Source organism: Melanotaenia boesemani, chromosome 19 (assembly GCF_017639745.1).
Source record: "Melanotaenia boesemani isolate fMelBoe1 chromosome 19, fMelBoe1.pri, whole genome shotgun sequence".
Taxonomy (NCBI): domain Eukaryota; kingdom Metazoa; phylum Chordata; class Actinopteri; order Atheriniformes; family Melanotaeniidae; genus Melanotaenia; species Melanotaenia boesemani.
Window position 1 is genome coordinate 8,938,728 of NC_055700.1, and position 15,175 is coordinate 8,953,902.

The 15,175-nt window shown below is 38.9% G+C and overlaps 1 protein-coding gene across 10 annotated transcripts in view; it reads right to left on the reverse strand.

Moving 5' to 3' along the window:
- Positions 1-15,175, reverse strand: part of LOC121629996 (disabled homolog 2-interacting protein-like) — a 148,951-nt gene that overhangs the window by 22,487 nt on the left and 111,289 nt on the right. For all 10 annotated transcript variants that reach the window (XM_041970006.1, XM_041970005.1, XM_041970004.1 and 7 more), the window contains 3 exons: positions 13,168-13,321; positions 11,719-11,817; positions 9,043-9,597 (listed from right to left, as the gene is read on the reverse strand). In XM_041970006.1, coding sequence (XP_041825940.1) covers positions 9,043-9,597; positions 11,719-11,817; positions 13,168-13,321 — 808 coding nt within the window. The remainder of the gene's footprint in view (positions 1-9,042; positions 9,598-11,718; positions 11,818-13,167; positions 13,322-15,175) is intronic.

Below are 15,175 nucleotides of genomic sequence, written 5' to 3' on the forward strand. Positions count from 1 at the left end.
TCTGTTGTTAAAAAAAAACCATTGTAACCTTTTTCTAAATCTGACAGCCTGACAGACGCTGGCTTATGACCTCAGATGTATTTAAGAGTGACTTAATTAAGTCATGTGAAACGAGCATCACTGAGCATCATCTGTAATCATAATGACAGGAGCTTCTCTGAACTGAACCCACGCTTACATTCAATAGTAACATGTTTTTTTATGTCATACCATCTACATCAGGAGTGTCAAATGTATGGCTTGGGGCCCAAAACTGGCCCACCAGAGAGTCCAATCTGGCCCGGGAGATGAATTTGGTAAATGTAAAAATGACAATAGACATTAATAGCTATTTTTTTTTAAATTAAAGTAGCTGCAATTCCTACTTTGTCCATGTAAGGTTGCATTTTTTTAAATGTTTAAATATAAAACATTTAAAGGGGAGTGAGATAACTTCTCATATACTTCATATATATATATATATACATATATATATATATATATATATATATATACACAGCATAGAATAGGATATGAAACAAATTAAAATTGTGTTATTTCTTTTTATCTGCCAGTATTCAACATTTGAATTGAATGCTACTGTTTACTTTATCTTATATACACTGAAAATTGTCCTAAAATTAGAGTGGATCAACAAACAAGAAGGAGGCAAAGAAAATTGTCTGAATGGGAAAGATGGAAATGGAGCCATCTGGGGATGAGTCATCCCTTGTTTAGATCCCTTCAACAAATTTCTGGGAGTACTCTCATGTCAGTCCCCTGGCAGCTTGTTAAACTTGGGAGTCAGCCTAGCAGGGAGGGAGAGAAGAGACAAGTGACAGATGCAGGGAGAGAAAAAGAGAACGAGAGGAAGAGGAGACAGAGAACTCAGCTTAAAAGAACAGAGGAGGAGATGGAAAGACAGCAACAGGGTTTCACAGACACTTTATATGCCTGCTGCAGAGGCCTGTTATCCTCCTAATCAAAGATACACCACAGGGAGCCAATCATCCGTTGATGTGAAGCAAAATGAACCTTTTTGGTTATGCATTTGCACACATGCTCCAGAATCCACTAATTTGTGAGGGGTTTGCGTTTTTTTTATCTCTATCAATATCCATAGATTATAAACACAAAATGCAAGCAGCTAAAGAGACCTAATCTTTGGTCCTATATGGAAACTGGATCTTATATTTCTCTTTTTGTTTTTTTATAAAAAAATGTCATACCATATTTTATCTTTTCTCTAACCTCCACTCCTCTGTGGTTCTCACTCTTCCTTCTTTCCTTAATCCTCATTGCTTTGCGTTCCTTAAGTGGCCACTGAAGTGAGGCAAATCCTGACCTGATTAGAGAGGACGCTCGGATGAAGTAGAGGAAAAGGAAACTAAGAGAGACAAATTAATAGCAATGATTTCCGCTGGTAGTCTGAAAAAAAAATTAGATCCAACAACCTTTAACAATCTGTTGATGGACTTTTGTTGAGCTTTACAAGATGAGTTTCAGTTTAACTACCTGGTTACTGTACATGAATGGACATAATTACATCTTAGTAGGTACACAGTCTATTCACATAAATACATGTGCATCTTTAGCTGTATGACTTAGGATGATTGCATTAGATCTTTATGTATTTTGTCAAAACAAAGATAAGAGACTCAAGATTGGACCACAATGTTTTAAGTTATAGTTAACACAGGACTACAGTGTGAACTCTCTGGAAGAAGAACTCTTAAATAAATTTTAAATATTGTACAGTATCTTTGAGCTACTTGAGACTTATTTAAGAACTGTAACACAACCTGAATATGTTCTCAAAAAACTGCTAAAATAACAATAAATGTGTCATTGTCCAAAGATTTTCAGACATAAATATATATAATTTGCTTTAATAGGCTTCACCAAACACAGTCTAGAGAATCATTAAAGCCTTAGTGATTATGTCCGAAGCAGAGACCGGAGCAGCTCCCTGTTCCCTCCCATCATTCCCATCATCCTCCTACATTTTCACCGATGCGCTCAATCCTACAGCTCAGCCCCCTTCCCTCTGCCTTTGTGCTAATAAGGAAGAGTAGAAGGCTCTCTGTATCACTGCCACATCTCATCAACATAACCATGCCTCAAAAAAAAAAGAAAAGAAAAGAAAAATAAGAACAGTGTGAAGAGAAATGGGAAGTTATAAGAATATAAGGTTAGGCAGAGGGTTGGCAGAACAGTGAAGCTTATCAGATCTAATCAATAGTAAGGAGCAAGGTCCAAGGATGGGTTACTTTCTTCTGAAAATTGTTACTGTGGTATTTTACTGTGACTAAAGTTTTGGAGCTGAGCTCTTCATTCAGTGCTGTGCAAAAGCCTCAAGCTGCCCCTCATCAGGAAAAATGGAAATTAATACAGTAATTTATTGAAAAATGTGCTAACATAAATGTTAATGTGTTAACAATGTGCTAATGTAGATGTTAATACAGTGGCACCTGGTGTCCTTTTGCAAAAGAAACACTTTGGAAGATTTACAGAACGTCTGGAATACTGTGGCTCAAGACCCTTTAAAAGATTAGAAGAAAGTCTGACTCCTTGGGGGGGATATTTATGACACTTCCAGAACAAGACACTGTTTTACAGGGCATGATTTTTAAATGCTCAGCCTTGCTAAGAGGACAAGGATTCTGGAAATAAAATATAACAAAATAAGTTTGCGTTTCTGTGGCAATATATAGCGAAAAAAAAAAAAAGTGGATCATTTCAGAGCTGGGGCACTGCCTGCATCTGGAAAATATGTGAACATATTGTAGAAAGATTGATTTATCTCACTTCAGTGTGGAATCAATTCACTTTGATACGTTAAATGTAAAAGGATGAACAGTATGTAATAGCTAAATGATTATGATCTTGTGTGAAGTGAAACAAAACGCTGAAATGTATTTATGGCAGCCCTTACTTTTTTTTCAGGGCATACTGCTGACATTTCACTGAAATCCAGCAGAGTGTGAATAAATATCACAATTTTGGCAAGTTTATAGACCTTATTTATCTTTTAAAAGGGTGAAAACATAATCATTGGAGGAGGTGATGGACTGTGGAACTACTGGGACTTATTATAAAAGACATAAACCATAAATGACTTGTTAATGTTTCAGTTTTAGAGCTACAAGTATACACTAAACCACCTAAAATGACAATTCTGAAGTCAATAATTTCAGAGCTGATACAGGAATGAATTAAATGAAGGGGGAGAGGTGACAGCTTTGACAATTTAACTGATCGATGAGTCTGTTTTTCTAACCAGCGGCAAAAACTAAGGAGATATTTGTGGGTAGAAAACCGGGAGGATTCCAGGCACTTAGTCCCTCATCCTCCTCATCTTTCCATCATTCTGTGCCTTCCCTGGTCTCTCTCTCTGGAGACCGGTGGCTACTATTACAGCATTATAGCCTGCGGCACTTCCTGTTAGGGTCACATTGGGTTGACGGAGAAGGCTGGAGGCCTAATGCAAATGGAGGTGGCTCTGCCCGAAGGTGGAGAGGTTTCTCATTGCCCACAAAAACAGGACGGCCTGGAAAAGGTCCTGATTTAGCTGATGGTGCACATGATTGTTATGAAGACAGGTTTGACTAGAGGGGGCCTCACAGTGACTGTCAACAGCTCCTAAACATCATGTTTGTGGGCATGTTGTGCATGAATTTACTTTCTCTGTGAATCGTTAGACAAAAGAGGACATTATGTCGAATAAATGTACATTTTGCATAATTTGCCTTGACCATTGCTCTCCTTGAAAGTGTGTTTTAAGAAAAGGTTATGAGTCTGCTGCCATTTTTGTGTCTCTGCGAGGCTGTATTTAAGCATTGCTTACCAACTGCTGGTATGTTAATGTAAAAAGATAGTAGGTAACACACCATGCATGCTCACAGCAGGCAGTAATGGAGACATTTACTAAAAAGTGTCTCCTCAAAGATTCAAAATGTCAAACTAAATAAAAGAAAAGTTATGTGAGTCATCCTCTATGGACCATGAACGACTAAAATCTATATAACTTGTTGATATATAGCAGTCTAACCAAAGTGGTGAGCTCACTATCTGACATCACTGTCAGAAACAGAAAAACAGCCATTTTAATTAACTAAATAACTAGTTTTAGCTGGGATGCTGTGAGAAAAATGAGCAAATATCTCATGTGTTTACATAGAAGCAGATTGAATACTGAAGGTTTTGCAAAGACTGATTCTGGACAACAAGAAACATGTAGGTCTAATGGGGCCTGCAAAATTAACTTGACTTAGTGCTGAGACTCAGCAAGTTGCCAAAGATATGGAATATAGAGCTGCATAGGGATTCCATGGTTCACATGGGACTCAGTGTAAATCTTGCAGGAGTGAGCGGTTTTAATGTTGCTGTAGGTGGGAGCAGAAAATAAACTGTGGGTCTGTTGGAGGACTTTACAGTATAAACACAAATGTAGGTGAGTCTGTCAGCAAAAACGGTGGAACAAAAGTCTGGGGGTTGTTTCCACCAGTCCACTCATGTGTCCTTCTTTTTCTGTTATAATGGCAGTTGACTTGTATTAGCTTATAGGTGTGTTAGTACCACTAACTAGATAGGACTGTGTTGTACACTTTAGGACAATAGGTCAGAAATTCTAAGAGAAGGATGAAGAAAATAGTCCTGCAATTAAAAAAAATATATCTGTTTAAATTGTTTGCCTTTTTGTGCACATGTAGCGTGTTGCTATTGTAATTCAGAAGTCAGAAGGGCTATATATATTCAACATAATTCTTCCTCAAAAAGTCAGCACAAATTAGATGTCAACACCACCTGTACTGTGGTTTCTCATAAATAACCTACAACTCTTTCCTGTAGATGCAAGCTACCTACAATTTTACACTGTAAAAATTATATTTTTCATGACTTTAAAATGAAATTACAGCCACCTTAAATTAGATTTTAGAATATATGAAATGCAGATGTGTGGTTATGACAGAAGCTGCATATTAAATGCTCCAACCGCATCCAAAATAAGCTGTTTTACCATCAAGGTATGTCCATTTTGAGTTTGAGAGGGGTTCTAAACCTGCAGGTCATATAGAACAGAAACTACCTGAGAGAAACAACCTCTTGTTCCTTCATGATATTTTCTAACATTACCATCCATACATGCAACCACCAATGATAACACTGCTCAGACTTTGCTGGGCCATCATCCAATGGTAAGTCTTGCATGAGCATAATAATAAAAATCATTATGACATGTCTAAACTGAGTTGCAGAGTGGTTGTTTAGACCTGTCAGAGTGCTTTTGCACAATCAAAATCCCAAACAAAAAAACCTATCCAGTCAAAATGTAATTGCAACCTGTCAAAATAATCTTGATGACATCTGGATTATTTCATTCTTGCAGTCAAATTTAGTCAATAAATTGTAAAACTATACAATATTAGGCATATAATACCAAATTAAAGTCAATTAAAGCCATAAAAATGTCAGCTACAGGAGGAGAGACACAGAGGGACAAACTTGTAACCTCTGCACTGACAGATAAGCGTGATGATTATTAGAGGGAGATGTTTCCTTCTCTACTGCTGTCTGGCTCCATGACCAGAAAATATGTCGCTGCAAGGTGAAATGAGATTGCTTCATATCCGTTCAGAGCTCTCCTCCATCACTCCACGCTGTCAGGGGACGATCAATAAGCAAACATGCAGGAATAATTGAGCAGATAAAGGATATGATGCCCTTTTTTCCCTCCATCACGAACATACTTCACCTTCATATGGTTACACTGTCTCCTCTAGCATCCTTAAAGGAAGGGTCACCTCCTCCTCTGTACATTTTAAAATGACAGCAGTAACAAGCCTGGTGACCCCAACACAGATGCACCGTATGTGAAACAAAGAGAGAAATGGCTCCAGGCACTCCAGAAGCCACTATACAGCATTAAAACACTTACAGGCTATTGAAACAATCAAAACTGATATATACAATATCATTATTATTAAAGTGGAACGTCATGACAAGCGGCTATCGTGTTAAGAATACTTGCTAGTCCTCTCAGGGGATGACTGATTCAGTTTTTTCCTACATAAAAGAAAAAAGCCCAAAGGAATATGAAACTACATGAACCATTCATGGCATGTAAGTAAATCATTTGTTACACCACATTATGTTCAGTTGACTGACGATGCCTGTTTGTTACTGCTGCAATGACAGAGTTGAATACGCAGAATTACAGCCGTGCTGCAGGTTGACATCAGTTTACCATTGAGAATGAAGGGAGCACAGGCTCACATTTTTCTCTCTGTTAAGCAGGACTGTTAGTTTACCTTGAGGAGCAGGAAATGGCAAAACAAGCAGAACACCACCCTTTCCTGGCTAGTTATCATAAGAATAAATCCTTTCTATTGTCACAGCCAAGAGGAGCAGCAACAAAATTAGAACATAATCTTCCTGAGGGCTGAGGCATCGAGTAAAACTGAATCAATAATGCAGAGAATTTAAGCCAGGAGTGGATATTTTGGATAAAAGAAAGGTGAACTTCTCCAGGCAATTCCAATACTGTGGTCGGGTTTGCAGATCTTCTGACAGTGCTGTCTAGCTAAGTGTCTACAACAGCACGTCCCACGGGGTAGAACATGGCCTCAAGTTATGACCTTACAGCACAGAAAATCAGCTGAACCATTACAACCGGATCTCACATTTTGGATTTGAGTTCAAATAAAAGAAGTGTGCATGTTTGACCAAATTCCTGCAGCATCTAAGACTACAGAGAAACATGCTTGCTCATGCATTAAACTGAATAAATGACCTGCAATAGCCTTTCAGTGTCTTGCAGTTGGACTTGGGTGGGTGCGTGCATATAAAGTTGGCATCTGTGCAAGCGACACAGGGTGTGTCTCTGCTCGCCACTGCACCCGGACATCAATACAGCATCAGTAATGACATCTCTCCAGAGAGCTTTGGCCTGGAGATGCAACGAAGCATGAAAGAGAGATGAGCGAAGACAAAGACAGAAAAGTGGGCAGAGGGAAGAGAAAGGGACCGAGTGTGCAGCAGAGCAGAATATACGGGTTGTAATTACTCAGTGATGGGTGATAAAAAATGACAAAGGAAAAAACAGAAATCGAAGAGTGTGGCATACTAATGGCTGTTCCAACATGCAGCTTGCATCAGGTAGCCGCAATTAGACACGTTTCTCACCTGAACACAGCAGATTAAACACAATTTATGACTCCTGCTGCGTGTCCTGAAGGTTGCACTGCGCTCTTCTGTGACTGTCTAATGCCATTTCATCACTTAGTCTTTTTTCATCTGAACTACTGAGCTCTACTGTGGTTCTGACAGAATTAGATAGTGACTCATGGACTTGACTTGAGTCTTGGAAGACGACACTATGATAGCAAGGGAGGAAAATAACCAAAGGCTCAGTTAAATATTTAAAGAAACACAATAACACTGTGCTCACATGATTTTTGATGTGCATTGTTGCTTTATACCTTTACAAAAATGTAGCTGTTTTAAGAGAAACTAAACCAAAGTTGGATCATTGAAATGTAAAAGAGCAAACGGTGCAGCTTAAACAAGTGTAGCAGTGGATGATATCCTTATTAGGACTCAAAATATTTGTGAATATGTGATTTTTTAGTGTTGATATTCGCTGTTTGGTATGACATTACATAGTCCCTGAATATGCCAAACTCTTTTATGATGTTATTAATTTAAAAAAAGCCTTTTCAGAGAAGAAAGCTGTGGCAGTTAACTGTGACGATTTTGACAGAAATTCTCCTGTTCACAGCAGTCCACAGGCTTCTGTTCCTTATTTTTCTCTGAAGACGTAGATTGAGAACACTTCAAAAGGTTGCACTAAAAAGACTTTCTTCCTGAACACAGATGTATTTTGAGCAACTTTGGACAAACAATTCTGATGCCAACAAGAGCACATGGACAGCATGCAGAAATCCAGAAGAGATAGAAAAACAGCATGTAAGAAAAAGTGAGTTTTAGTCTCTTACTTCACTTGAAAAGAGGGGATTAATTAGAAGTAATAAGGATGTAACCTCTTCCCCAGGCCAGCCTGCCTTCTCCCCCCCATCAGTGAGCAGCTATCAGGGCAGACTGGCAGTACAGTGTGGATAGACATCACTTCTTAAGCACCAATCATTCATCATTCTGCCACACCGTGATAAATCCAAAGGTTTCAAAGCTCTGCTGATGAGATGATGTGATGTCAAGAAATAAAACTGAGGGACAAAGTGTTGCTGTAGACTGATGATGCAGAGAGGAAATGTTGAAGTTGCAGACATGAAAGCAGCTTGATGTAACACCTGAATAAAAGTTTTTTTTTTTTTTTTTTTTTTGCTTTTGCTCAGCACTTCAGAGTTAAGTCTCTCAGAACTCCTTGAGGGCAAAACTGATTATTTCCCGAGTATAATGAGTTCACAAGCTCATAATCAAACACCTTGAGAGAAGTAAAAATAAATCTTCACAGAACAAACTATGGCATATTTGAATCTTCAACAATATGTAGCAACAGAAACCACTGAGTTTGTCACTAAACCTCTTTCATAGCCATTTGAATGGCTCTCTGTCATGTTTCTGTGTATTGAAGGTCAATTGTTTTACTGCGCAAAGACGTATGTTCTGTCAAAGTGATGTAAAACGTTGCCTTTTTTGGATGGATGGAAGATAACTTGAGTCCGGCTGTCACGGCAGGCTTAGCCATAGCTGTGGTGAAATAATCTCCCCCACGCTTGCTCTGATGCAGACAGCGGTGGGTATATTGTGCATCGGTATGCTGTGGAGCGCTGCAGGAGATACATGCCAGGGATTAACTTGAGTTTAAATTGTAATATAGGCTGGTGCAGCAAAAGGAAATCACCTCATCTGTCTGGTCTTTGTTCTGTATTACAGCTGTGGGAGGTCAGTAGTTCACAAAATAAGCAGGCAGCAGAGGGTTGGTTTTATAATGCGTAGTCACGGCAAGATAATGGGCTGATATCATGTTTTTTTTTTTAATATATTCAACATTTCTGCGGAGAATACAATGAAATGGGAACTAATCAAACTGTTACCACTAACCTTTGCTTTGCCAGTGCTCTGCAGAATGTGCACTAACGCACACGCCATCTCCTCCTTGTTCTTGACGCTAATGCCTGGCTCCAGCACCGAGCACAGGAGCATGTAGTTGTTGGTGGTGTACTCTGCAAACTCCTTGTACATCTCCATGGGAAGGATGTTCATACTCTGATAGCGTGCTTTGATCCTAATCATGGGACCCAATGTCTTGCCCTTAGGGGGGTTGGGAGTGCTGACAGGATACCATTTCTCTACAAACTGCCGTCCGGTGACAGTTGCGACGGGGATGTTGACAACTCCAATGTAATTGTTTTTGTCTTTCTTTTTCTTCTTGTCTGTGTCTTTGTAGAGGTGCGCTGTGACGCTCCTGACAGCGGGCAGGTTACTGAACTCAAAGTGCTCTCCCCAAAAGAGGTTGTCAGTCTTGAGCTTACAGGTGGTGCGGGCGTACAGTGAGTCATCGAGACAAAGCTCACAGAAATATTTCTTTTTGGCGGGCAGGTCCTTGGCTTCAATGATCCACAGCCTCAGCATGTTTTCCACCCGACGACTGTTGTCCTGGAGACAGAGAGGATAAGTCATTGGTTTAGTCTTTAAAAAATGTTCAAAATGACTTCCCTAGAAGGACTTCATTAAAACGTGAATGAATGAACTTTAGAAAAAACGTGTCTGCCACTGGCCATAAGTTTAAAGTTTCTCTATTTTAAATTGGAAAAACAACACAGAAAGGTTTTCAAACGTTTTGATGAAGCAGTTGAACCCTCTTAAATTTCCAATTGAGGTGCCAACAAATTTCCACGCTTGCTTTCACAAAGTGCTAACCCATTATTTTGCCATCAATTGGTTTTGCCAGGATCAGGGCTGGTGTTTTTGTCTCTAATTTAAATGGCCTTGAAAACTTTCTTAGAAATTGAAGAGGGGAGTTAACAATAATATTATCAAAGAGAAACACCAGAGCCTCTGGATGTGTGAAGTAGCTGTGAAACGTCCTTGGACAAAAACCCTGTTTGATGCAGCAAATGAATGTTTTAGCTCCTTTAATTTTTAATCTCTTCCATACATAAATTGTTATTGAGTGGTTTATGTCATTTTAATGCCTGTGTGGTACATTTAAGGGGTTTCTGCATTGTTACTCTTGAGGGCTGTCATTGTGAGAGTCAAGAAAAAAGATGGCGTAATTCTCTATGTGTAAAGGAAAGGTAAGTTCATCCTTATTAACATAGGATACGTGGATAATCTTTTACTAATGAAATCATTCAGTGTTTTTCACTGTCAACTGATTTGGAAAGTTGGGATTCCACTTCTCTCAAAAAAATCTGTCTTGAAATGCTGCATTACCACATCTCTGTTCGCTCTAAATTCTGACATTCTTCATCCATTTACCACCAAGATTTCATTCCCCTTTTTGTATTTTTGTCCAGCTGTGTCACAATCTTATGAAAACCTAACGAAATCCACATGATCTTGCTTGAGTAGCTTTGCAGGTCTATCCTTTACTAAATTAAGGGAACAATCCCTGCAGCATGCTGAAAATGATAAGCAATCACTTTCCTTCCTCATGCCCTGAGTCAGCCTGAACACAGTAACTGTAAAGCTTAGCTCAACCTTTTGACTCACCCAAACAGGATATCAACAATGTTTCATCAGACAGTTTGCTTTGTCTGTGAGTAGAAGTATCTGTCTGACCCTGATACTGTGCTGTGTGTGACATTAATTTTCCAGAACAATACTTTTAATGTTTCTTTCTTTGTTATTCCGCTCCAGATTTTCCACTGAGGTATCATGTGATCAGTGGCACCTTGCAGGGAAGTTCTACCAATTTCTCTGTGTTGGCACATAAATACTGTCCCTTCATTAAGTTAAGCTGGCTCAAACCTTAATTTAGAAACTGAAAGTTGCATCTTTTTAAGCAAAGTTATTGCACACTTTCCTATAAAAGAATATCTTAATTTTTTGTCCAAATATATATAATAATTTAGCACAAAGAAAAGCTACCACCTTTTCTCTGCACTTGCATTTCCTATAATGGAACATCCGCAACTTAAGCAGAGTCACTGTAACTGTAACATGCTTGTTTTCTCAATGTTAGATTAATGGCTTTGATTTAGCCGAGTGTTTGTTCAACAGAGATTTCTTGCCTAATACTGTAGAAATGGTAGTGTTGGTAGTCTGAACAGACTATTATGAGTGCCTAAATGTAATAACCTGCTCAATATATCTGCATCCTATCTCTAAAACTCATTAAAATGGCAGAATAAAGGCAGAGAGACTGAAAAAAAAACACCTGCTGTTTGGGAACTTTCTCCTTAAACTTCTATTTAGTGAGTAATTTTCTAAATAATGACAGAAGCAGGAGGGAAGATACCATGCGATTAGGATGATTTTCTTGGCTTGACGTGTTTGCCACCTAAACCCCTGCCACAGCTGTGTTTGTCGAGATTACAGATGAAACTGTCGCACTAGAGGAACACACTGAAGTGCTTCTCTGTGCCCTCTCGGCATCCTCAAGTCTTGAGGTCTGTGGTGCATAGAGAGCAAAGCCTGATTACGGCACAGTGTCAACACCTTACATCTCTGTGTCTTAACCAGTGTTGCAAAGTGTGGTTTGGAGTTGGGACAACTTATTTGTACTGATTGCTCCACTATTTGTCCTGCCTCAACTATTGTGCATTTACATACCTTGTTGGGCTGTACCGCTCTCCTTAGATTCTCCATCCATTTGTCTCTCTCGGCAGCTGAACGGCAGGAAAAACATTTGCTTCCTGTGGAGGTAGTGACCTACCGCGTGACAGAAGAAAAACAAATGCTTCAATGATCAAACCTCATGCACGGGCATGAGAGAAAGGGTTTTACTAAATTTAGTTCAGAAGCAAAAGTGACAGCAAACTGAAAGATGCACACACAAAAGAGGATACAAGCAGACTAAGGATGACTCAGCATTGTTCAAGTATTGGACAGTGTGGTGAATTATTTAAAAATAAACAGAGGGATAAGACAGGATAAAGAGCTGGATACTGCTTTAAAGTCCCTGTTAAATCAAAATAATTATTCTGTTTTGCACATTATGTCCGTTATAACAGTAAATCTAGCTCAACAAAGTTGAAAAGAAAAAGTTTTGTATGTATTCTTAATGATCTTAAAGATGTTGATGACTCATACTTCACTGTGGATGTACACCCCCTAACATCCAATGGAAAATGGTGCTCTTAAAAAATGGTGGGTGGTACCCGATCAGACCACTGAAATAAACCAATGGAATCAGAATGGGCTTTTTACATAGAGGCAGCCTGTTTTACAGGTAATGAACAAACAGCTAGAGGCAAACAGCATTCTGCTCAGCATTTCAGGGTAACTTTAGAGGTAAGACTGAATAAATAATAAACTGTTGGTAAAACATGTTTTTTTTTTCTTGTACTTTCAAATATACTTCCATGTATATAAACTGAAGTCTTTAAAGGTTAATAATGAGTCAATAATACCAAAGATCAACCAGAAATATCATATGCAACCTAAGTTCCAGTTCTTCAATTTTCCAGCGCATTGTTCTGATAAAGATCAGATTATTTTTGTCTGCTAACAACTAAATGAAAACTAATCCAATCTCTTTGAAGAGGAAGTCAGTTACAATAATTTATTGAATAAAATGTGTAAAAAACTACCCTCAACCCATAAACCAGAAACAATCTCATTAAAATTACTAGAAGTCTTAATCTTTAGCTTCCTCTTGGCATCCGCGGTGCATACAGAACAACGTAAAAAAGCAGCAACAGGATGAGATGTAAACACTTAAATATTTTCACCCTCTTTAGTTGTTTTGATGAATGTGCTGGTTAGTGCTCAAAATAAGTCTGATGTTGATTCTCCTCTTATGTCTGCTGGGCATCAAATCTGGCTCATTAGCAGCTAGCATACAGTGGGTTTTGAAGTAGTTGCCTGCTGTGACTTTAAACAACATTTATAAGGCTCGTAAAGCAAGAAGAGTTAAAATGCAGGCAACAAAACTAAGCAAATGGCCTAAGAGGTGCTAAAAATTGGTTGGTGGATTATTGTATTTGAACTAACTCACCAAATTCACAACTTTAATACCATATGTATGCCAATGTATGGACACATTTGCAGGCTCCTCACCTCAAAGCAGTAGTCCTGCCCGAGGATGCTGCTGTGCACAGGTTTAATGATAACTTCGTCCTCCATACTTAAGTCCAGGGCTTCCACAGCGCTACTGGGGCTGAGCAATGATTCATGGGAGCGAGACTCCTTCAGCCTTGGCATCAGATGAGATCTGAGAGAGGAGAGGAGAGGAAAAAGAGATGAAAACTGAGTCACCATGTAGAATCTGAGCTGAGGATGTGAGGGAGAGAGAACATATGTACTGCGCATATCAGCAAGCGTTTGTGTTGAGTGTGAAGACGGGAAGTGTGAGGATGACGAAGACAGGCCACTTGCCTCGAAGTCGGCGAGCTGTCAACATGACAAGCTTGCACATCATTGTATATCAACACATGTTCATGCGCCCACGTCCAAGTTCACTTTCTACTGGATGCTTTGCAACTTCTCATATACAACTTTAAAGATGATGCAGTAGAACCATTACATACAGAGCAATTTATACTGTTCATTGTCATTAATGGAATGGAAAGACCTCATTTTATGAAGCGATTGTGTTGCAGCTGTTTTGTGGAGCCTCATTTGATGCACACAACCCAATTGGCATTGTTTTTTTGTTTTTTTTTTGTAGCAGCTAAGGGTCTTTTAGCCCTTGCTGATGGATCCCCACTCATCATTTTAGCAAAAGGCGTCCAGTTTGTGATATTGCAGTTAAAATGTTCAAGTGTGTGTGTGTGTGTGTGTGTGGGCCATAGCAAAACCTTCAGCTGCATGATTCAAGGTCATCTTTTGTAGATATTTGAGTGTAAATTCAGTTTTAAATATATCAATTTCACATTTTTAGCTTAAAAAAACTAATTTATTTGTGCTGCTACAACTGAAATGTTGGTGTCACACAAGCCCAATGGAACATCAACCCACCCCTCCAAGCAGAAGATGTTCTCTCCTTATGTTTCTGCACAGGACGTATTTCTGTTGGAATTTCTGTTTTCTCATCCTCACATTTCCAAAAGGCATCTAGCTTTTACTAAACTTTTAATTTGGTTGCCTATTAAGCAATTCTATGGGCAGTTCTTTTAAAGCTTCCCCTGTTTTTCCAGACCTGAACTCCATCATTACTTAACTGTATTTTCTTAATTAAATTTCCACGTTAGGAAACAGCTTTCTAAGAGCATGTTTCCTCCTTGTAACCATTTCTTTCTTAGTATTTTAAATTCTCTAAATAATTTCCAAATGTTTGAGATTTGCTTCACACAACCTTTTCTGATTATTGCAAAAAAGACATCCCTAAAAGTTAGCAGAGGTCTAGAACATTTGTAAAAGTGTTCTGAGAGCTGAAAATATTCCCCTTTCCATGCTCCGTAATGTAGAAAGTGCAAGGACAAAAAGGTTAAATCTTCACCTTTGTCTTTTGCACCTGTCCATCCTCTACTAACAGGTCAGAGTCACTAGACGTACTCAGAGTTTTGCATGTCAAGTAAATGTTAAATCTTCTATATCGTATGATAAGAACTCAGGCGTTCATTTTGAAAAGTGTTCAATCCTCTGACAAAAACAGCCATGGGGCTCAATTTTTTGTCATTTTGTTGCCAAAGAAGATTAGGAGACAAAGTATAGAGCGCTTTGCTGCTTGCCGTTTGATGTCGCCCTACTTTCTGTGTTTCTGAACAAGTTGGAGTGAGTGAATGTCACCAGAAAATAGAAAATGCATGGTCTGTATCTGTGCCAGGGATCCACATTATTCTGCAAAACATTTGGCCAGCTCTAGCAAGATCTTGCTTTCTTAACATTCAGCAGTTACCTGTTATATTGCCACATTTACACTAATCACATTAACCACTAACCTCGGCCATGTTTCAGTCAGTAAAAAGACGAACAAACGTTCAGTTTTCTTGTGGGGGATGTAAGCAGCAGCAGATGAGCTATGCAACTCAGTGATGGCAGAAAGATGAGGACAAAGGGTCAATTCCTAGTGTAATGAGTGAGAACTTTCTTTTAACAGTGCCCTCTACGGACATATTACACACTA